At 39.7% G+C, this 23624-nt stretch overlaps 1 protein-coding gene across 10 annotated transcripts in view; it reads right to left on the bottom strand.

Annotated features, from left to right (window-relative positions):
* The window catches only part of RUFY3 (RUN and FYVE domain containing 3), a 107811-nt gene that overhangs the window by 76255 nt on the left and 7932 nt on the right, over positions 1-23624 (bottom strand). The window contains exons 1-2 of one of the 10 annotated variants that reach the window (XM_074396237.1): positions 14105-16876; positions 13754-13941 (exon numbers count right to left, since the gene is read on the bottom strand). The exons of 5 other annotated variants lie outside the window; for them this stretch is intronic. In XM_074396237.1, the coding sequence (XP_074252338.1) occupies positions 13754-13931 (178 nt within the window). In that variant the 5' untranslated portion in view covers positions 13932-13941; positions 14105-16876. Of the gene's footprint in view, positions 1-13753; positions 16877-23624 lie in introns of those variants that run through there. 4 more of the 10 variants (XM_074396236.1, XM_010342575.3, XM_010342576.3 and 1 more) reach the window with 4 other exon arrangements.

Below are 23624 nucleotides of genomic sequence, written 5' to 3'. Positions count from 1 at the left end.
GAAACCCCATGTCTCTACTAAAAATACAAAAATTAGCCGGGCATGGTCATAGGCAGCTGTGATTCCAGCTACTTGGGAGGCTGAGGCAAGAGAATTGCTTGAAACTGGGAGGCAGAGGTTGCAGTGAACCGAGACTGTGCCAATGCAATCCAGCCTGGGCAGTAAGAATGAAACTGTGTCTCAAAAAAAAAAACAAACCAAAAACCAAAAAACAAAAGAAAGAAATTATAGCACATCCAATAACTGAAGACATTAAACAAAAAGATACAAATTTCAGTTTGCTCATACGGAAAGATATTGCAGAGGAAAAAAGGCAGATGACACAGCACAGGTGTGGTATGATCTCACATGTACACAGTTGTGTGAGTTTGCAAGTGAACCTTTAGTGTATCCATAGAAAAAGAGAATCTGGTACTAAATCTTAACAGTGGTTATCCCTGGGTATTAGAAATTTAGATGCATTCTATTATTTCGTCTTTTATACTTTTCTGTATCTTGTGATTATAATGCAAATTATATTGCATTATAATGAAAATATGTCACCTCTATAACTCAAGTTCTTTTCATTAAAAATATCTATACATAATAATGCTAAAGATATTACCCTTTTTTTTTTTTGAGACAGGATCTCAACTCTGTCACCCAGTGGAGTACAGGGGCTCAATCAAAGCTCACAGCAGCCTCAACCTCCTGGGCTCAAGTAATCCTCCCATACTCCCACCTCAGCCTCCTGAGTAGCTGCGACCACAGGCATGCACCACCACACCCAGCTAGTGCTTTTTTTTTGAGACAAAGTTTCGCTCTTGTCCAGGCTGGAGTGCAGTAGCGTGATCTCAGCTCACTGCAATCTCTGCCTCCTAGGTTCAAGCAATTCTCCTGCCTTGGTCTCCATAGCTGGGATTACAGGTGTCTGCCACGACACTCAGCTAATTTTTTGTGTTTTTAGTAGAGATGAAGTTTCACCATGTTGGCCAGGCTGGTCTTGAACTCCTGACCTCAGGGGATCCACCTGCTTCGGCCTCCCAAAGTGTGGTGATTAAAGGTGTGAGCCAAAGCACACGGTCACATCCACCTTTTTTTTTTTTTTTTTTTTTTTTGAGACGGAGTTTCAGTCTTGTTACCCAGGCTGGAGTGCAATGGCGCAATCTCGGTTCACCGCAACCTCCGCCTCCTGGGTTCAAGCAATTCTCCTGCCTCAGCCTCCTGAGTAGCTGGGATTACAGGTACGTGCCACCATGCCCAGCTAATTTTTTGTATTTTTAGTAGAGACGGGGTTTCACCATGTTGACCAGGATGGTCTCGATCTCTTGACCTCGTGATCCACCCGCCTCGGCCTCCCAAAGTGCTGGGATTACAGGCTTGAGCCACTGCACCCAGCCAATTTTTTTTTTTTATAGACTCAGGGTTTCACCACGTTGCCCAGGCTGTCCTGAGCTCAAGAAATCCGCCTACCTTGGCTTCCCAAAATGTTGGGTTTACAGGTGTGAGCCATCATACTGAGCCAATATTTTCTTTAGAAACATTATTTTCAACACACTGACATACAATTTTGAGAATATTTAATTATGATAAAAAATAAATAATTACTTAGCAGCCATTTGTGGACAAGTCTGTTTCAGTGTTCCTCTACACATGTTTCTAAGCTCATCAAATCCTTGTATTTGTCCTCTGGAAAAGCTCAAATGCCAAAAATTACAAGGCATTAATTTTACTATTTATAGCCCTGTACTCAAAAGCACTTCATAGAAGTCACAGTGGACTGGTAGGGACTAAAGGAACCACAATGAAAAACTTGCACAATTATATACCCTCTGCCTCCCCTTCAAGAGGGGCACCATCAAAAAAGCAAAATACAGAACCAGCTACTAAAGAGTAGAGAATATGGTAGATGCTCTCAAATGACAGCACTTGCTCTTTCCAACAGTATCTTGGTTGGTACCCAGGCTTGGGAATCTGACAACGTGAATTCAGGTTCTGAGCTCTATCACCGAGCGGCAGCTATCTTATCTGGCACAGCATTTCCCTTTGGAAAATGATTCATTATTTCAGTGGTTTGTTTACAACAAATGACTTTTGGGTGTTAAGAAACTGATAACCCAAAGAAGAGTTAGTGTGAATTCTGTTATGAAGGGCACAAAATAAAGATTAAAGTAGTAACTGTTCCACGAAAGGTCCAGAAAAGGCTCACCAATAGAAGAAAAGACTGTAAGGCACTGTGGTTAATATCAGTGCCCTGAAGCCAACGCCAGTGCAGGAGCTCAAGGAGATAGGAAGAAACGGAAAGCAGTGCTGAAACAGGAAGGAAAAGCTGATTTTATGCAGAGTATGTTATGGTCAGCTCACAGGCAGTATGTAGCTCCTTTGTGGTTCAGATAGGAACTGGCATACAAGCACAAAGCTACTTATATTTCTCACCCAGATTTGAATTTTACAAAATCCTGGAAGCTAAGTGGGTAAAACTTACCTTGAAAGGGTGACTAGCCAGGTTATTTTCAGGGCAGAGCAACAAGAAGGGATGAACCTTGTCCAAAGAACTTTGTCCCATAGGCTTCTGAGACTATTAAAAGCTACAATCTTCTCACTTTGAGAAGTTCACTGAGCCTGCCTTCTGAACACATAATCACAGCTCAGGGAACCTGACAGTGTAAATCTAAGGCTGACTGCACTGGTGGCAACAAATGTTTCTGTAATCTCACCAAGGGCCAATTACAAAAGGGGGTGTGCCACAGTGAAAGCAAAGAACAGTAACACAATTCTGTGAAAAAGAGAATCCCAATGACTCAGGTTTTATTTTCCAAACACTTAGGAAAGGAATAAATCAAATGTGCTGTAAATGCTTCTAAATCTAGACACTGTGGGCCACTCGCTCTGTACACTACAAGCAGTATTTAAACAGCTATGAAAACAAAGCATGCCAGTAAATAAAAACAGATCTGTGTTTGAAAACATTCAAAATAAAATGCTTAATAGAAATATTTAAAAATTATATCGGAAATTGAATCTAAAGCAGCAGCTCTGCTGTGAGGCAAATGTTCCCACTCACAGATGTGTGAAACTGTCATAGAAGGTACTGACATAAACAAATATCTGTTGGATGGAGGACCGCACACCTGTAATTTTTATAAATTTTTTTCCTTTGAAAAAGGAGTATTTGTTTTCCAATTAGAGTAATATGTCCTCTTGTAGAATACTTGGAAGATATAAAGACATATGAAGAATATTATAAAAATCACCCATAATTCCACTATCCAGAGATAATCAACTTTTATATTTTTGATACATTTTCTTTTACTTGTGTTTATGTACACCTGTTCTTTAAAAAATTGTGACTACAGTAAATATGCAGCTTAAGAGAGAGCTTTTAAAAGTTATATCCAAACATTATCCTACATATCAAATATTGTTCCACAAGAATTTTTACTGTAGGATATTCTAAAACTTATTGAATAATTTTCCTCTTAGGCTATTTAAGTTGCTCTCAAGATTCTGTCACAGGAAGTCAGAATACCATGATAAATACACAGTACATATATAAACTTTTTGTTTGTATCTCTTATTATTTCCTTAGTCTAGATGTCTGGTACAATCACTAGAATGAATTTGTCAAGGTCCTTGGTTCACAATGATAAAGTGATTTCTATAAAGGATATACCACTTTGGGAGGCCGAGGGGAGCAGATCACCCGAGGTCAGGAGTTCAAGACCAGCCTGACCAACATGGAGAAATCCCGTCTCTACTAAAAATACAAAATTAGCCGGCCGTGGTGGCTCATGTCTGCAATCCCAGCTACTCAGGTGGCCGAGGCAGGAGAATTGCTTGAACCTGGGAGGCAGAGGTTGTGGTGAGCTGAGATCATGCCACTGCACTCTGGACTCAACAAGAGTAAAACTCTGTCTCAAAAAATAAATAAAAATAAAAGATGTACCAATGCACATTCCTACTAGCAGAGGCTCCAAGTCTTCCTGTATTCCCATCAATACTACGTATTATTAATAGATATATTCAAAACAACAAATTATTCTAAACTTGTATTTTCCAAATAATATACTATTGGTCCAGAATATGAGATAAACAATTAAAAATGAAGAAAATATTAGAAACCATAAATTAAATTGTGTGTAATGGAGGAAGAAAAAATCTTTTCTTTTAAAATTATTTCATGGAGTAACAGAGAATCCTGAGTTCACCAGAAGTTTGTTGGATATCTACCACAAACAGTACACAGTACTATGAGGCCTTCTGAAGAATGCCAAAGAAAAGGGTTGCCCTGAAGACCTTTCTATATAATTTCAGAAATAAGGAATCCTATAAATTAAATAATTGGAGAATGATTCCCTGCTTATTCAAACAAATGTCCCAGACCCTACCCAATGAATTAGGACATGAAAGGTGTGAGATCTGTTGGAGAAGGACTTATAGATGAAGGGAGTCAGGGGTCCATTACCCTTCCTGATTTAACACTGGTATGAAGAATCACAAGTCGGACTCCTAAAACCAAAAGAATAATCAGGGTTTTACTGAAGCACAGCCTGACTGGAACAGTTTGTTGAAAAGGAGTTTGAGAAAACATTGAATAAATAAAATCATTCAAAAAAGGGCACAAGAATGCTTGACTAAAAGAGTAATGACTACTTGTAGCTACTATTTCAAACAATCCATAATCACAAATGTTACTGCTATCACAAACTGATTGCTTATAGGGCCAAGGGCGGTGGCTCACACCTGTAATCCCAGCACTTTAGGAGGCTGAGGCGGGTGGATTGCTTGAGCTCAAGAGTTCAAGACCAGCCTGGCCAACAGGGCAAAACCCTGTCTCCACTAAAAATACAAAAATGAGCTGGGCGTAGTAGTGTGTGTCTGTAGTCCCAGCTACTTAGGAGGCCGAGGCATGAGAATCGCTTGAACCTAGGAGACAGAGGTTGCAGTGAGCCAAGATTGTGCTACGTCACTCCACCCTGGGCAACAGAGTGAGACTCCATCTCAAAACAAACCAAAACAAAACAGAACAGCTTTTTTGACTGCTTTTGTACATCTGCTTCAGAGAGCTAAATTTAACATATAGATGTGTTGCTTGCCAGCCAGGTCAGTTTCAGCAGTGTACCATTTTTGCTGTTTGGTAGTATATGCACAATTGCGTAAATATTTTCATGTACTTTGTAAAAGTGAGTGAAAAGAGGAAAAACAAAACAAGTGGACAAAAAGCTCAGTCTCTAGTAGATGGCAATGACCAAGCATGTCCCAGCTGGGATGATTTTGCCTTATCTGGATGCTCACTGTACTTAAGCTACCAATGCCGTGTTCAATTGTGTATAAAACTTCTGGATGGCTGGGCGTGCTGGCTCATGCTAGTAATCCCAGCACTTTAACAATCCCAGTACTTTGAAAGTCTGAGGCGGGTGGATCATGAGGTCAGGAGTTCAAGACCAGCCTGGACAACATGATGAAACTCTGTCTCCACTAAAAAAACAAAAAATTTAGTTGGGCATGGTGGCAGGGGCCCGTAATCCCAGCTACTCGGGAGGCTGAGGCAGAATTGCTTGAACCTGGGAGGTGGAGGTTGCAGTGAGCTGAGACCACGCCACTGTACTCCAGCTGGAGTGACAGAGCAAGACTCCGTCTCAGGAAAAAAAAAAAAAAGAAAAGAAAAAAAAAGTACTTCTGGAAATATGTCACCAGGGACTGAGAAAAAGAATCCTCTTTTCACATGCAGGCGTATTGCTGGACTTACGCTCTAGAATTCTGGGACACGAGTGTTGTCTATGGGTTGAGCTATTGACTGAGTTTGGATCCTGCCTCTACCACTTATTACATCCTTGAATGTCAGTTTATTGTATTGATTTTTATTTTTGAGACGGAGTTTTGCTCTGTTGCCCAGGCTGCAGCGCAGTGGTGCAATCTTTGCTCACTGTAACCTCTGCCTTCCGGGTTCAAGCGATTACCCTGCCTCAACCTCCCAAGAACTGGAATTATAGGTGCCTGCCACCACACTCTGCTATTTTTTTTTTTTTTTTTTTTTTTTTTAGTAGAGATGGGGTTTCACCATGTTGACCAGGCTAGTCTGACCTCACGTGATCCACCTACCTCAGCCTCCCAAAGTGCTGGCATGGCAAGTATGAGCCACCACACCTGGCCAAATGTCAGTTTCTTGATTTGTAAACTGAGGGTAGTAACTGTATCTAACCTCAAAAGGTTGTTGTAAGAATAAAATGAGATAATACATGCATAACACTTGGAGTAAATAATTCCTGGCAGAAAGTAACTAATCAGGCTAGATGTATATTTTATCTCATTAAACTGATCATCTGTGCATCATCTCAGATTCCTTATCCCTAAAAGAATGTTAATAGAAAAGCACATATTTCGGCTGGGTGCAGTGGCTCATGCCTGTAATCCCAGCACTTCGGGAGGCCAAGGCAGGTGATCACCTGAGGTCAGGAGATTGAGATCAGAATAGCCAACATGGTGAAACCCTATCTCTACTAAAAATACAGAAATTAGTAGGGAATGGTGGTGGGCACCTATAATCGCAGCTACTTGGGAGGCTAAGGTAGGAGAATCATTTGAACCTGGGAGGTAGGAGTTGTAGTGAGCTGAGACTGTGCTATTGCACTCCAGCATGGGTGACAAAAGCAAGACTCTGTCTGAAAAAGGAAAAGAAAAGAAGAGCATATACTTCTTGATAACTGATAACTTGTTAATTTTTAATCAATTATTTTCTTATTTATAGAGGTCCAAGAAAGGACAATGCTAAAACTTGAGTTTAAGCTACTACTAATGTTTATCTTTAGTCTGCCTGATAAACAAGTTGTTTAGACTACTCTATAAAGTTAGACACAAAAATAGAAATATAAAATAAAATGGCAATGCATTTAAGAATATGGCTTAAACTGCTGTGGCTCCAGCTACTGCTTCAAGAATAACCACTAATATAAATAGCTACGCTTTATGGGTGCTTTATGTTAATTATCTCGTTTAATCCTCCTAACCTCTTGTTACCATTAATATCCCCAGTTAAGAGGAGAGAAAAACTCAAGCATGTCTCACATCTGTAATCCTAGCACTTTGAGAGACTGAGGTGGGCAGATCATTTAAGGTCAGGAGTTCAAGACCAGTCTGGCCAACATGGGGAAACCCAATCTCTACTAAAAATAAAAAAATTAGCTTGCTTGTGGTGGTGGGTGTCTGCAATCCCAGCTACTGGGGAGGCTGAGGCCGGAGAATCACTTGAACACAGGAGGCGGAGGCTGCAGTGAGCCGAGATGGTGCCTAGCCTGGGAAACAGTTTGAGACTCTGTCTCAAAAAAAAAAAAAACAACTCGGCCAGGCACAGTAATCCCAGCACTTTGGGAGGCTGAGGCAGGCAGATCATGAAGTAAGGAGTTTGAGACCAGTCTGGCCAACATAGTGAAACCCCCTCTCTACAAAAAATACACAAAATTAGCTGGGTGTGGTGGCAGGTACCTGTAATCCCAGCTAGTCAGGAGGCTGACACAGGAGAATCGCATGAACCCAGGAGGCAGAGGTTACACTGAACTGAGACTGCGCCATTGCACTTCAGCCTGGGTGACAGTGCGAGACTGTCTCCAAAAAACCAAACAACTCAAGCATAAAGTGATAACTTGTGCAACATCACATGACTACTGAGTATTGGGGTTAGGAACTGAATCCAGGTCCATGCCACAAAATCCATACTTTTAACCACTATCCTCTATTATCTCTAAATTAATGACCATCACAGTAGCCAAAAGCGTAAATTGCCAAATCAATCCCATTATTGTATTAATTCCTTTACTGTTCTGAAATATACCCCGTATTGACAGCAATAAAGTTTTCCATAGTCTAATTAATATCCACCCAATTCAAACAGACTCATTAGGTATCCAACAAATTTCTTCAGTCATTTTGAATTGTGTCAAAATTCTATTTAGAAATTTTTAAATCTCAAGGCCTCATTAAAAAAAAAAAAAAAAGTTTTCAAATCTCCACAGCAAATATCCTTTTGTAGTCAGAAAAGTCTTATTTAAGAAATCCAACTCAGCTTCACTTTAAAAAGCACAAAAAAAATTATTTGAAATTGTGATTAATAACTTGCCTGCCACTCAAACCATATAAATATCCAAAAAATGAAAATGGAGAGTAGGAATGTGGATGAAAAAAGAAAATAGACCAAAAGCTGGACATTTAGTTTAGAACAAGAAATTTGGCTGGGCATGGTGGCTCATGCCTGTAATCCAAGCACTTTGGAGGCCAAGGCGGGCAGATCACCTGAGGTTGGGAATTCAAGACCAGCCTGACCAACATGGTGAAACCCTGTCTTTATGTATAATAGAAAAGAAAAAAAGAAAAAAAAAGAACAAGGAATTTGACTTAGATCATAAATTCTAAAGGCAATATATGCAAATAACATTTTCTCTTTTGAAATACGATACTACTGCTGTCTTTTAAGCTAATTTCAATTTATAGATCATCCCCGGCTTATGATGGTTCAATTTACGATGTTTGAACTTTACAACGGTGAGAAAGTGATGTGTTCAGTAGAAACCCTACTTCAAATTTTGAATTTTGATCTTTTCTTGAGCTAGCAATATGCCGGATGACCCTCTCTCACGATGCTGGGAAGCGGCAGTGAGCTGGAGCTCCCAGTCAGCCACACCATCAGCCACAGATCAGTATAAACGACCAATACACTACAGGGTACTGCGCTGCCAGATGGTTTTGTACAACTGTTGGCTAATTTAAGTGTTCTAAGCATATTTATGGCAGGCTAGGCTAAGCTATTTAAGCTATTAGGTTTGGTAGAGTAGGTGTATTAAATGCATTTCCATTTTATGGTATTTTCAACTTAGGGCGGGTTTCTCAGGACAAAACCCCATCTTAATTTGAGGGGTATCTGTAGTCACTTGAGACAATATGAGTCAGAATTTCATTCTTTAAAAATTCTCTTTAAAGTGTCAAAACTTTTATTAACATAAACATTTCTAATTAGGTAAGCTTGTTAAGGGTAAACGTGTTGTAAACTGAGTCAGAGTCATAGCTACAGCTGGTTTTGTTGTTAAACATTCAATAATACTGTAGGTAATACTATAGCCTGTCCTTCATGTATATGGACATGTGTATACACAACATGTACTGAGGAATTTCTTTAAAAAAATCTTTTTTTTTTTTGAGACGTTGTTTTGCTTTTGTTGCCCTGGCTAGGGTGCCATGGTTTGACCTCAGCTCACTGCAACCTCCACCTCCTGGGTTCAAGTGATTCTTCTGCCTCAGCCTTCCAAGTACCTGGGATTACAGGCGCCAGCTACCACACGCGGCTAATTATTTTGTAATCCCAGCACTTTGGGAGGCCGAGGTGGGCAGGATCACCTGAAATCAGGAGTTGGAGACCAGCCTAGTCAACATGGTGAAACCCCGTCTCTACTGAAAATACAAAAATTAGCAGGGCACAGCGTAATCCCAGTTACTAGGGAGGCTGAGGCAGAAGAATCGCTTGAACCCAGGAGGCGGAGGTTGCAGTGAGCTGAGAACGCACCACTGCACTCTAGCCTGGGTGACAAAGAGACTCTGTCTCAAAAAAAAAAAAAAAAAGGAAAGAAAGAAAGAAAAGAAATAATAAAGAAAGCTTTATTATTTTCCTGATTCTAGAATTACATGCAACTTGTTTCGAGAATGTTACTCCAAGAAATTCAGATACACATAAGCACATGACTTTAAAAAAAAAAAATCAAGAAAACAAATCACTTCATCTCAGTAATAATGCCACTTCTGAAATTAATACAATGATGCTTAAAGGTCTAACTGAAGTGTTCTGCTTCCATTCTTGAGAAAAACAAATGACAAATGTTCTCTAAAATTTTCATGGTGCTTTAAAACTTCCTTTACTTTGAAATTCCACTTACTTCCAACATTGCTTTGGTTAAAAAAAAAAAAAAAAGAAAGAAACGGAAAGAAATCCTACTATGCTTTCAGAAACTTAAAAAAAAAAAAACACCAAAGAGTATCTCTGAGAGGTCAATGGTGGTACATGAAAATGCAAAATGAATTTTCTATAAACAAGTCTGCTCCTCTAGTGCTGATATGGCACAAGCAAAGTAAGCCAGGATTCTAACTCTTAATGGAAATTAGGGTACAGACTTAAGCCAGAATATGTAATCTGGAAAAGTGTAAATCTGATTAATGCATCTGTGGGGTAGGTGGAAGGCTCAATTGAAAGAGTGATGGGCCAGAGGCTTACGCCTGTAATCCCAGCACTTTTGGAGGCTGATGTGGGTGGATCACCTGAGGTCAGGAGTTGGAGACCAGCCTGACCAAAATGGAGAAACCCCGTTCTCTACTAAAAACACAAAATTAAGACGGGCGTGATGGTGCATGCCTGTAATCCCAGCACTTCAGGAGGCTGAGGCAGGAGAATCACTTGAACCTGGGAGGCGGAGGTTGCAGTGAGCCAAGATCACGCCACTGCACTCCAGCCTGGGCAACAGGAACCAAAACTCCGTCTCAAAAAAAAAGAAAAGAAAGTGATGAGTGATGGTAGTCACAATCTCTTAAGCATGATAAACTCAAACATCTTCCTCCTTCTACATTCCTATTGGTAAAGGAAACCCAGCTTCTGCAGCCAGAAGCCAGGGAGTCATCCCAGGCACCATCTCACCTTCATCCTCTAGCTACCCACAGCACGTCAGTCATCCGGTACATTCTACTTTTCCAGGAACTGTTCCTTTTGTGTTCACTCTCACTGCCTTAGTCTGAGATTGTCATCTCTTACTCGGACTATTTTAATAGTTATAGTTAGGGGTCCCTGAGAGCTTATATCCTTCGCATTCATCCACTACACCGATTCCAGGGTGATCATTCCAATAAAAATCTTATTTCATGTTACTCCCAGATATAAAGCACCAGTAGCTTTTCACTACAGAATCAAGTCCAGGCTTTTCACTATGAGTAAGAAGATTTCTACACTCAAGCCCCTGCTTACCTTTCCAGCCCTGCTGCCTGTTATGCCAAACAGAAGCCCCACTGTGATCTCGTTTGCTATTCCCTGGCTCGGCCAGCTCACTATGTACTGTTTGAAATGCCCTCCCTATGTTAGTCTGGTCACCACCTAGTTATCTCTTAAGGTCTCACTTAATGAAGCCTCTCCTGTGGAATCAATCTTAGGCCCTTGCCTTTAGGGGAAATCTATTTGCAATTAAACATGTTGTAGATTTGCTTCTGGCTTTTAAAAATAAGAGTACGTAAAACAAAAGAGAGACCATCTCATTGACCACCAATAAGCACTGAAATAATGAAGTGAATATTTTTGTTCTCATTTATTTAAGGGCTAAAGTAGGCAGAAACTCTAGGTCCAGGCCTATACTGTGGAATGCTCAGTGAAGGGCCAGAAATTCTGGTTTTAAGAAAATAAAATGCGGAAACCACAGAGCATCTATTGCGGAGTATGCATGGTCAGTCTCCATCATTTTAAGAGGAAACATTATGCTTTTTGCCTATTATCTTTTGTGGGAGTAAGGAGCCTCCACTTTAGGATTTGTGTGGTCAGATGTTTTTTCCCTCTATGATCAGCCCGGGAAGTAGTCTGAATACTCCTGCGTCCAGACATCAGGAGTTCCATTTTGTCAACAAGGTGAGATTCACATAATCATTGGCCTGGTGACCACCGTTTAAATGCTTATAGCTAAATTAAATCTAATAACTGTCAATGGTATTAAAATTGAAGTAGATATTTCTTGGGACCAAATGACTGTTTATCCAGAGTTTGCTGATGGAGCAAGAAAATAACACAGGCTTTCATGGGCCTATGCTTTCCTTCATTATTTTCATTTCTAACAATGTAAAATAATGGCTTTCCTTGCCCAATTTAAGGCAAAATTCTAAAATGCACTGTCAGTATTTTTCTATTTTCTCCCAAATCCTCTATAGTTGATTAAAGGTCTTGGAAACTCTTTATTTATCTGATTTCTTTAATCAGCAGAGATATAGCTTACTGCTTTGGTTACAGCTCTCACACATTTTCCATATTAGTGAGAAATGTGTTGCTACAGATTTCTCTATGAAGAATTCAAATGGTACTACCTCAAACACTTACATGGACTAAACAGCTCACTTTTGCTTACCCATGGAAATCTTCCTCAAAAAACATATATTCGAAGTACTAAAATTGTTAAAAATTATTTCTGAGACACTGATAAACTAGATTTTATAATTAAAGGAATATTTCATACTCTCAAAATGGATGGGAATACGATTTTTCAAACAAAATATGTAAACTAAGGCAGTTGCCAGAAGACCTCTTGGTAGCCTTCAAAAACTGTTTTCTTCCCTAGACTTTTAAAGCTTTGGAGGCTGTTTTAAGTAGTACTGGAATTGTTGGATGTAAGGATATTTTGAAGAAAATACAGAATAACAAATAATAAAAGAAATAGTACTGGCATTGTATAGAAATTCAGCTGATGTCTTATAACTTGTGCACATAATGGAACTTACAACCAAAGAAAGCTGTCCAATTAACAAACCAATTGTTAAAAGATGTAAAGGGTCTTAAAAACCACTTAAACATTGTTCTTAAAGACACACCCAAAATGACTGCTTTGTGTTCTGTGATATTAACCACTCCTAAAACTTTCTCAAGGCTAAGGCTGAGTGGGAAGATAAAATCCTTATTAAACACAATGGGCGATATCTGAGTCATGATAAGATTTCAACTGAAGGTCAAAGGCAGAGAATCACCTTTCCTAACCCCATCTGCTAGGTACAGTTCACCTCTGGTCTTCTCTGTCCTGTAGATGTTCCTATCAGGCAGATGGTTATAAAGAATTTCTCCCAACATGTAAGCATTTTTGTTTCCATCAGTATAAGGACAGAGGATAAACCCTAGCTAAGATGCCACTATACTAGAAACAAAACAATTTGTAGCTATGACTCAAATCAATTCTCTTTTCGTGGCATTAAGAAAATTAAAGGGTAGAAGTGGAAAACCTCTCATGAATTAGGAAGAGTCCTGGAAAAAAGTCACAAGTCAAGAGACCACGAAAATCTCAGAGGTACTGACAGTGGAAATCTCAAATGGATCATAATAGTTACCACAAATAATTTATAAAAAGCAATGGCCAATAGATTCCAATATTACCATTCTACAAGGATTGCATATTAATCATATTTAATCTTTCCAAGGCATTATGCTTTTTTAGGCATTCATATTCAATAAATAAACACTGAATATTATTTTCTCATCTAACCTAATAATCCATATTGTTAAAAAAGACATTTTATCAAATATTTTCTAGATGTCATAACCTGCTTAACATTATATCCTCATGACAGGATACCCCCTGGTGTTTCTACTGTGTTAATCATGTACAATCCTATAACTATAGTCATGTTGTCTTAACTTAGTGTTATAAATCACAACAATTTTTATAACATTTTCATATATGAATAAAATTAAAAGCTTTTTCATTATTGATTAGGATCAGATGTGGTAAGTGACCTCAAATGTTTTCTTTAGAGGCTTAAAGACAAAGAACTCCAAACAAGTATCCAGCATCTTTTGAAAGGATACCTCAAGGTGTAGGAAAAAAATTATTTTTTCCCCCATGAGCAAGAGAAGGGTAGCTGGGTGGTAAGTAAAGATGCAAGGTTTTCAGGACTGTTAACAGTTGAGAGTATAGGTTCTTTCTACCTCTCCCTGATCCTCCCAGCCCTCCCCTATAACAATGAGGATGCTGGGGAGATACCAGCAGACAGGATCTGACCATACCTTCATGGGTAGGCTCTGGGTCAGGTGTAAGTGAGATGTCATCCAGCTCCCGCAGGCAGAGCCATTCTCCATCCATGGACACTCGGAATTTGCAAAGGTAGATGGTCTCCATGGCAGCCTGTGTGATCTTGTCAGTGGTGGGGGTTGGCATATCGGTCGGAGGCGTCAGAGCAGACATGATGACTCAGCTGGGACCACAACACACACACAGACACACACACACAGACACACGTACACACACCCCACAAAAATAAATATAACCTCCTTTCCAAAAACACCCAATACAAAGCTCTGAAACAAAGCTTTCAAGAAAAGGGGTGGGGGAGGTTTAAAAAAAAAAAAGGAAAATACCTTATAGTTTAAGAACCAACTGCTCAAGATAAACAATTCTACACTGTCTTATAGACAGTTCCTACCACATAGCAAAATAAGATGATGTTTGTCTTCTCCCAGCTTCCTCTCCTTTTATCTTCCCTTCCCTGCCCCCCACCTTTTTTTTTCAGCTGAGCTATAGGCTTTAAATCCTGCACAGCCGATGCTGCCTTAGATGGCTTTAAAAATCTGGTCTCGATATGAATGAGTGAAAAATCCTCTTCCTTTGTGCAGAAAAAAAAAGTAAAAGAAAAACCTGAACAAAAAATAAACCTATATTTTCAATGTAGCTTAAAAAAAAAAAAAAATCCTGAGCTGCAGAAATCACTTCCAGGATCTGCTCAGATAAGCTGGGATGCTGAGTTCTCATAGGATTGGCCGTGCGCAGTAAGCAGGGTGTTGACCAAAATGGCTGACTAATGAACTGAACTGAAAATTCAGGCCCATGTGACCAGCTGCTTCTGAACGTAGGGCAAGCAATTCCCAGGATGCTTTATAGATGCTGCTGATGCTGGGAGAGCAATTAGGCTGCTCTCTCTCATCCTGTACAACCCACTTCCAGACTGTGCTAGTCAAACTGTGATCAGACATAACACAATGCACATATCCTCATCAATTCCTCTTACTTTGGGATCAAGGACTGAATAAAAGGAGGATAATTTATACTCGATAATAATCTATAGTAAAGATGGTAAAAGAGGCAGTTGATTTAACAACCACATAATTCACCTCTATTATTCTTATCTACATAGCTATTAAAATTCTTTACTATGCTAAATGTTACATTTTAAGAATTGCTAAAGCATAAAAAGTTGAGGCTCTCAGAAAGAAAAAAAAAAACAAAGAGGAAAAAAAAGCTAAAGCAGATTTTCAATTTAAATATCTTATTCTTGAGCATTTGTGATTTCCTTCTTCAAGGTACAAAAACCTGACCTTTTAGGATAGGCAGAAATGCAAGAAAGAACTTGAAGTTAAAAAAGTAAAATCTTTCCCAATTAATGGCAATTTACCCTTTTTTTGATTTTGTTGTATTTACCAAGTTTCTGTATTAGCATGAAATATGTTTCTATGCAGAAAATTAAAACAATCTTATATTTGGCCAGGCGTAGTGGCTCACGCCTGTAATCCAAGCACTTTGGAGGCCAAGGTGGGCGGATCACCTGAGGGTGAGAGTTCAAGACCTGCCTGACCAACATGGTGAAACCCCATCTTTAATAAAAACAAAAACAAACAAACAAACAAACGTTACATTAAAAAAATCCTCCCATTCGATAACATACTGAAGACACATTATATTTTCTTATATAAACTCATGCACACACACACACACACACACACACACACACACACACAGCCCTATATTATCCAATGAGGCATTTATACCTTGGTAGCAAAAAGGCAGGTACTTGCTTTATGAACTACATAAGTTACAAGGAGAAGAATGATAAGAATTTTCTTTGAAAATGTTTTGGACAGTTGAAAGCAAGCATTTGTTTGTTTGTTTTTGTATTTAAGGGTTCCAATTTTGAGGGGGAGCATACAAACACAAGAAATATGATCTGAGACTAATTATTCCTCTCTGGGGATTATTAGAAGAACATCTTGATTTACCTAATTTCTAAAAACTAAAAGAAAAACTTCTCCTTGAATATTGTTAAAATCTCAAATGCTTCATCCTAATTTGAGACTGAACTCAAAGAAAAAAATGCTAAAAATTAAATTCTGTAGAGAAACTGGCATTTTCATATTGTTAGAAGGAGGGGCCAAATGGCCAGGAGTGGTGGCTCATGCCTGTAATTCCAGCACTTTGGGAGACCAAGGCAGGAGGATCACCTGAGGTCAGGAGTTTGAGACCAGCCTAGCCAACATGGTGAAACCCCATCTCTACTAAAAATACAGAAAAATTAGCTGGGTGTGGTGGTGCATGCCTGTAATCCCAGCACTTTGGAAGGCCAAGGCAGGCAAATGGCTTGAACTCAGGAGTTTGAAACCAGCCTGGGCAACATGGCAAAAGCCCATCTCTACAAAAACCAAAATTAGCTGGGCATGGTGGCATGGACATGTGGTCCTAGCTACTTGGGAGACTGAGGTGGGAGAATCACGTGAGCCCAGAAGGGCTGCAGTGAGCCTAGACTGCACTACTGCACTGTAGCTTGGGAGACACAGCGAGACCTTGTCTCAAAATAAAAATAAAAAAATAAGTAGACTGTACTATATACTGGTACAATGTAAGAAGGCATATATATAGGCTTATTTATAATTGGGGAAAATCAATTTCTTAGTAAGTTACTAAGGAAAACAAAATATTTCTGGTTTTATTTCTATCTCATTCTCTTTCATCATCACCCTACATCTGGACTCAGAGTCACTCATTCATTCAACAAATATTCACTAAGAGATGCTCCACATGCCAGGCAGCAATCCAGGCATTATGCACACAGCAGTAAGATAGGAATACCTTTTCCAGGAAGCAGAGTTTACATATCCAAATACTGAACACAAGCCTTCATTTAACACATTCTCATTTAATTGCAGTTCAATTCCTTTCTAGCCAAAAATATTACCATCTTATACATCAGTACATAAAGGGGACAGTTTATAGATTCACTTTATACCACACAATACTTAAAGACATAGTAAGTAGTCATTAAAAACTTCAGGTTACATGGGATGTTCCTGAATCCACAACTCCAAACAGCCCTAGCTATCTGGACTTGTGATATCAAAACTCTCGATCACTGACACACACACACACACACACACACACATATATATATATATATATATATATATATATATTTTTTTTTTTTTTTTGAGACTCACCCTATTCCCAGACTGGAGTGCAATGGCACGATCTCGGCTCATTGCAACCTCCACCTCCTGGGTTCAAGCAATTCTCCTGCCTCAGCCTCCCAAGTAGCTGGGATTACAGGCACGCGCCACCATGCCTGGCTAATTTTTTGTATTTTTAGTAGACACAGGGTTTCACCATGTTGACCAGGTAGGTCTCGAACTCCTGACCTTGTGATCTACCTGCCTCAGCCTCCCAAAGTGCTGGGATTATAGGCCTGAGCCACTGTGCCAGGCCACTGATACATTCTTAAACTAGAACATGCGAATAAATCTGAATGCCACGTGTCTGACTGGGGTCTAAAATGTGAATTCAGCCTTGTCACAAACCGTGGCAATCTCTTCATCAGCCAGTAAGCATTTACTAACTTGAACAGATCTAGATTGATTGCAACATACTAACCCAACAGGAACATCAAGGTAAGTAAAAACTTGGTTAACATTCCTTCCGAAGATCCATACCACCCTACCTCTCTCCAGGTAGAGGACACAGAGAGGCAAGCCCGAAACAACTAAAGCTTTGTCAAGGAAAGAAAAACATGCCTGTGTTGCTAGCCTTGAAGTTCCCATATTTACCAGTTTGAGGTGTTAGCAGCCATTTCAGAAATAAGACCCAGGGCTGGACAAGAAAACCTGTACTTCTAGTCCGGGTGCAGTGGTTCACATCCGTAATCCTAGCACTTTGGGAGGTGAGGCAGGCAGATCACCTGAGGTCAGGAGTTCGAAACCAGCCTGGCTAACATGGCAAAACCCTGCCTCTACTAAAAATACAAGAAAATTATCTCATGCCTGTAATCCCAGCTACTCAGGAGGCTGAGGCAGAGAATCACTTGAACCTCGAAGGCAGAGTTTGCAGTGAACCAAGATCACGCCACTGCACTCCAGCCTGGGCAGAAAAGAAAAGAAAAGAAAAGAAACCTGTATTTCTACACTGTTCTTTAGGTAAACACCACTGAATCTTCAGCATGAACAGTTAATTATTGTTCATAGGCAATGAAGTTACTATAAACAGTACTATTTGTAGTAACTTATAAAAACAATTCTAGATATTGCTTAGTGCTGTTTTCACATTTGGGTCTTTCCTAAGTAAACATCTTGGCTTTGAATATAAAGATAAAATTAAGCCATCAGTAAGATATTCAAACCTTGAATTTTTTCTCATATACACAGTAATTACTCCATGAGCTGCATTGAACTATTTTCTCATTTGATTCCATTTGTGAGTAATGGCACCTATTTGTAAGATGGTTGTGAGGTGGATGGGAGTTAGTCTGTGGCCCTAAAAGAATTAATAGGACTGGTTGAGTATGGTGGCTCATGCCTGTAATCCCAGCACTTTGGGAGACTAAGGCAGGCAGATCACCTGAGGTCATGAGTTCGAGACCGGCCTGGCCAACATGGCGAAACTCTGTCTCTACTAAAAGTACAAAAATTAGCAGGGCGTGATGGCAGGTGCCTGTAGTCCCAGCTACTCGGGAGGGTGAGGCAGGAGAATTGCTTGAACCTGGGAGGCGGAGGCTGCAGTGAGTGAGCCGAGATCGTGCCACTGCACTCCAGCCTGGGCAACAAGAGCGAGACTTGGTCACACACACACACACACACACACACACACACAAAATTAATAGGCCTATGTGAAGTTCAAATCCAAAAATACTCTGTTCTAGCTGCTTAAACAGTCTGTATTTTCCACATTATGATTTATTCAAAGAAAATAAGATTCACACTTCAAAATCAGAAGTTACATTCCTCTTCAAGGATATTTGTACTCAGTTGCTAATATAAGACAAAGATTAACTTGACAGGCTTAATGTCTCTGTTACATATTATGAAAAAATTACTTAAAGTAGCTATCATTTATTAAATTTAAATTTCCAATTTCTGTTAGATGCTTTACAAACACCAGAAAAACACTTTTTTTTCTTCACAAAGAACATTACAAAGTAGAGATTGATACCTTCTCTTTACATACAATGAAAGTTCAGTCACGTAACTGGCCCAGAATCACACAATTGGCAGGTCGCAGATCTGTTATTCCAAGCTACTTCTGTCTAGATGCCTCCAAAGTCCATGTTCCTCCTACACTCTGCAACTTCAGTACTCTATCCTAACTCTTCCTCCTCCCTGGACATTAAATTTTACTCTGAGAAAATAAAAAGAAATTACACACACACACACACACACACACAGAGTGCAAACTATCCTCATGAAATTCCGTAAACATGAATTTCAACAAATTTAAGATTTGAAAAAAAAAATTTTTTATCAGCTTTCATACTTTACACCTTAATGCTGCACAACCCATATATTCCCCTAGGCCCTGCAATTTACATATTTAGGTCAGGCTCTTAAAAGGTGGGCAAATTCTGACAAACTGAGAACATAGCATGGATTTTTCCTGTCATGTGCTTGCAATGGGTAGACCACATGCTTCCATTATGTACTTGGTTCACTCTACTACCACTCTGTCACTGAGTTCTCTCCACATTTACATCCTAGTTGGACACATGAAGGACACCTGATACATTCTGAAATAGGCAAAGATAATGAAGAGGGGAATCATTTTCTAAAATGATGCATGGTGCACTTTTTAAAAATAGCAAATTAAATGTATAATTTTAAATCTTTAAAGAATATAACCAATATCCTTAAACCCTTGCTTGACTGGAGAAATGGACCAACATACGTACTTATGTGCTCCTCTGGCTTCTAAACTCCTGCCTCTCATTTCAAGGCAACCCTTCTGAATTTTGTGTAAATCATTATCTTATTTTAAAAATATTGTCATAAATACATGAAGGTCTAGCAAAATATTTAGTTTCAGTTTTTTTCAACTTTCTTATAGAAAGTGTTTCATGCTCTTTAAAACTTTCTAAGACTTTCACTCAATGCTGTATTGTTCTTTCTTTCCCTCCCTCCCTCCCTTCTTTTTCTTCCTCCCTCCCCCACCCCCTCCTCTCTCTCTCCTCTCTCTCCTCTCTCTCCTCTCTCGCCTCTCTCTCTCAGTCTTCCAGGCTGAAGTAGAAAGCCGAGGCGTGATCTTGGGTCACTGCAACCCACACCTCCCAGGTGCAAGCAATTCTCCTGTCTCAGTCTCCCAAGTAGCTGGCATTACAGGCACCTGCCACCCAGGCCTGGCTATTTTTTTGTATTTTTAGTAGAGATGGGGTTTCACCATGTTGGCCAGGCTGGTCTCAAACTCCTGATCTCAGGTTATCTGCCCACCTCGGCCTCCCAAAGTGCTGGGATTACAGGCATTAGCCACCGCACCTGGCTGTCAATGCAGTATTTTCTAAGATTCACTTAAACCGTAGTCAGTATATATAGTTTATCCTTTTGGCTGCTGTATTATAGGTAATGTTCCAATGTATGTGCAAAAACATTATTTTATCGGCCGGGCACAGTTCAAGCGATTCTGTTGCCTCAGCCTCCCAAGTAGCTGGGACTACAGGCACGTACCACCGTGCCCAGGGAATTTTTTATATGTTTAGTAGTGGTGGGGTTTCATTGTGTTGGCCAGGATGGTCTTGATCTCCTGAACTTGTGATCTGCCTCCTCGGCCTCCCAAAGTGCTGGAATTACACGTGTGAGTCGCTGCACTTGGCCTTCTGATTTATTTTCATGCTGGTGGGCATCTGGGTTATTTCTGATTTTCATAATGCAGAATAGAAACTTCTTCCTAAAATTTGTCAAGTTGTGCAACTAAATTTGTAAAGCCGACAAAGTTCTATTTGGCAGCTTCCTGAATCATAGTTTCATAATTTAAGAAGACAAATATCATTTTCCCCCTATTTCACTAGTTGCTGTTGCTGTTTGCATGAAAGTGTACCTTTTTTTTTTTTTTTGAGACAGAGTCTTCTCTCTCGCAGGTTATGGTGCAGTGGTGCGATCTCAGCTCACTGCAATGTCTGCCTCCTGGGTTCAAGCGATTCTTCTGCCTCAGTCTCCTGAGTAGCTGGGATTACAGGCAAATGCCACCACGCCCGGCTAATTTTTGTGTTTTTAGTAGAGACAGGGTTTCGTCATGTTGGCCAGGCTGGTCTCAAACTCATAACCTGAAGAGATCCATGCACCTCGGCCTCCTAAAGTGCTCGGATTACAGGTGTGAGCTACCACATCCGGCCATGAAAGGGTATCCTTGATGAATCATCATCATGATGACATTGGTGGAAAGTCCGGATGTTTCTGTTAAGCTATGATTACTGAACTCTATGATCATGATTATTTCACATGCTCCAGTACACCCTCCCACCTCCTTTCCCAGAACCACAATCTATTATGTCTACCTCTGATTTCAAGATTTCTTCAATTTTAGGGTTACACACTTGGTAGACTTAGTGTCGCTTTGTAGACATTAACCAAGGTTGACAATAACTACAAAATGATTATACTCAAAAAGTTGAGCTATCATTATTTTGTTAGAAACAAATACCACCAGGAGTATGATAATGCATCATCTTTTCAGTTGTCAAAATTAACCAGCATAATATTAAAAATAACCTCTACCCTGAAATGTAAAACTGATTTCATGGCTCAGTGGCTATAGGCAATAATTTACAGATGTAAAGCTCAATAATTTACAAATGTAAAGCTATCGAAAACTTAGATGACCTTGGGAGATTTAACCTCCTCTTGCCTCAGTTTACTTAGTTGTAAAATGAAACTGAATAGCTTCACAAAGACCAGAAATTCCACTGAAGAAATCTGCATTTTGAATACCACTTACATATCTGCTACCAAATACCAGACTCTCAATAGATACTTGCTGGTATAGATATGTATATAACCTTGCAATGGTATTTTTCCATCTTCATGTTTTACTTCAATCATGAAAATCCCCACGTTCTATAAAATCAAACTATATTTATGCCCCAACAAACAGGTCATTCTAACACTGGTTTCATTCATGTGTACATAACAGATTCGTTCATTCAACATGTACAGGGCACTTCCTCTATGCTAGCCAATAGGTATGCAGAAGAAATAACAAGGCAACAGACAAGAAATAGACAATTTTAGGTATTTAGGAAAGTCTTAATGTCTGTCTTAAATGGATCTATTCAGCGTTGTTTACATATACAACTATTTTTTTCTATCAGATTGGTGACTCTTGAATTTCATTCATTTTCTCATTTTTAGTAAATAAGGGCATTAGTGAGTAGAACATGGAACTAGAGAGCTGTCGCCTGAAGAGGTAGGTGCCTCCAATCTAGGACCCGATTCCAATTATGGGAGGCGATGAAGGAATGTAACAGAGTACTGTGGACTCTGGAGTCAGCATGCTCACAGTGAATCCTAGGTCCACCAATTAGATGCTGAGTAACCTCGGCAAATTACTTTTCTGTGCCCATTTCTACATTGACCAAATGGAAATAATATTAACTATTTCGGAGTTAAATGCTCAGCATGGCACTTCACACAAAGTAAGCAGTAAGTAAATGTCTCCATAACTGCACTATAATAAGTGCTTCGGCTTTGAGAGTTCTGGAAAAAAAAAAAAAAAAAACCTATCAACACATAAAATGAAAGTAAGAATAAATGTTTATGGGACAGAGGCAGAGGAAAGCAAAAAGGAGATGTGAGAAGAGGGTTAAAGTGGTGTCTCTCAGATTTTGAGGAAGGAAGAGAGATGGGTCAGAATTTTACCATCATTTACCTCAAGTGACCAGATTTCTAAGTTCATAAAAAAGACAGCAGAAGTAGATAAATGTCTGTGGAGAGTCCCTAAACAGATTCTAAAGTTACAAGAATCATACTCTAAAAGGCGACATGCTACAACAACTTAGGCTTTTTATCTGCTTTTTGCTGTCCTGGCCTGCCAAGCTCTCCTTTCCCACACATCACAATGTTCCCACACCTTTCTTCCAAACTTGCCCAGGTCTGCCCCACCGCTCCCTCTGACATACTGAGTGCTGTGTCTGCTTGGTAGGGAGCATGTCACATAACAAAGGCTTTGCCAAGAGAGAAATGCCACCTTGGCCAGCGGCCCTGAGAAGTTTTACGGAAACTAAGAACCTTTTCACAATTATTTGAATAACGTAGGGGGGATGGCCATGGCCATATTGCTACTTACCTTCTTAAGTACCACCACTTTGTTAACTCTAAAAATGTTTCCTGGCCAGATACAATGGCTCACTTGTAATCCCAACACGTTGGGAGGTCGAGGCAGGCTGATCCCTTGAGGTCAGAAATTCAAGACCAGCCTGGCCCACATGGCAAAACCCCATTTCTACTAAAATACAAAAATTAGCTGGGTGTGGCGGTGCATGTCTGTAGTCCCTGCTATTCAGAAGACTGAGGCAGGAGAATCACTTGAATTGGGAGGCAGAGGTTACAATGAGCCAAGATTGAGCCATCATACTCCAGCCTGGGCAACAAGAATGAAACCCCATCTCAAAAACCAAAACAAAACAAAACAAAATTCCTTTCAAACAATTTCAAACAAATTTTTTAATGCTTATGGAGTGCTACTGATTTACCACAGCAAATTTTACAGCTCATAATCTGAGCTGCTTCTCACAGTAGGGAATGCGTTTCAGTATTAGGCTTGCGTAGACATGTAATAGGTGTGATGTCCTGCAAAATCCACTAAAAATGGGATTCTACTTTTATTTATGTTAGCTGCAGGTTGCCTATTATGCAATGATAAAGG

Source organism: Saimiri boliviensis, chromosome 3 (genome assembly GCF_048565385.1).
Source record: "Saimiri boliviensis isolate mSaiBol1 chromosome 3, mSaiBol1.pri, whole genome shotgun sequence".
In the NCBI taxonomy this organism is placed as follows: domain Eukaryota; kingdom Metazoa; phylum Chordata; class Mammalia; order Primates; family Cebidae; genus Saimiri; species Saimiri boliviensis.
The sequence above is the reverse complement of the archived record's forward strand: the minus strand, read 5'-3'. Positions and strand labels throughout refer to the sequence as shown.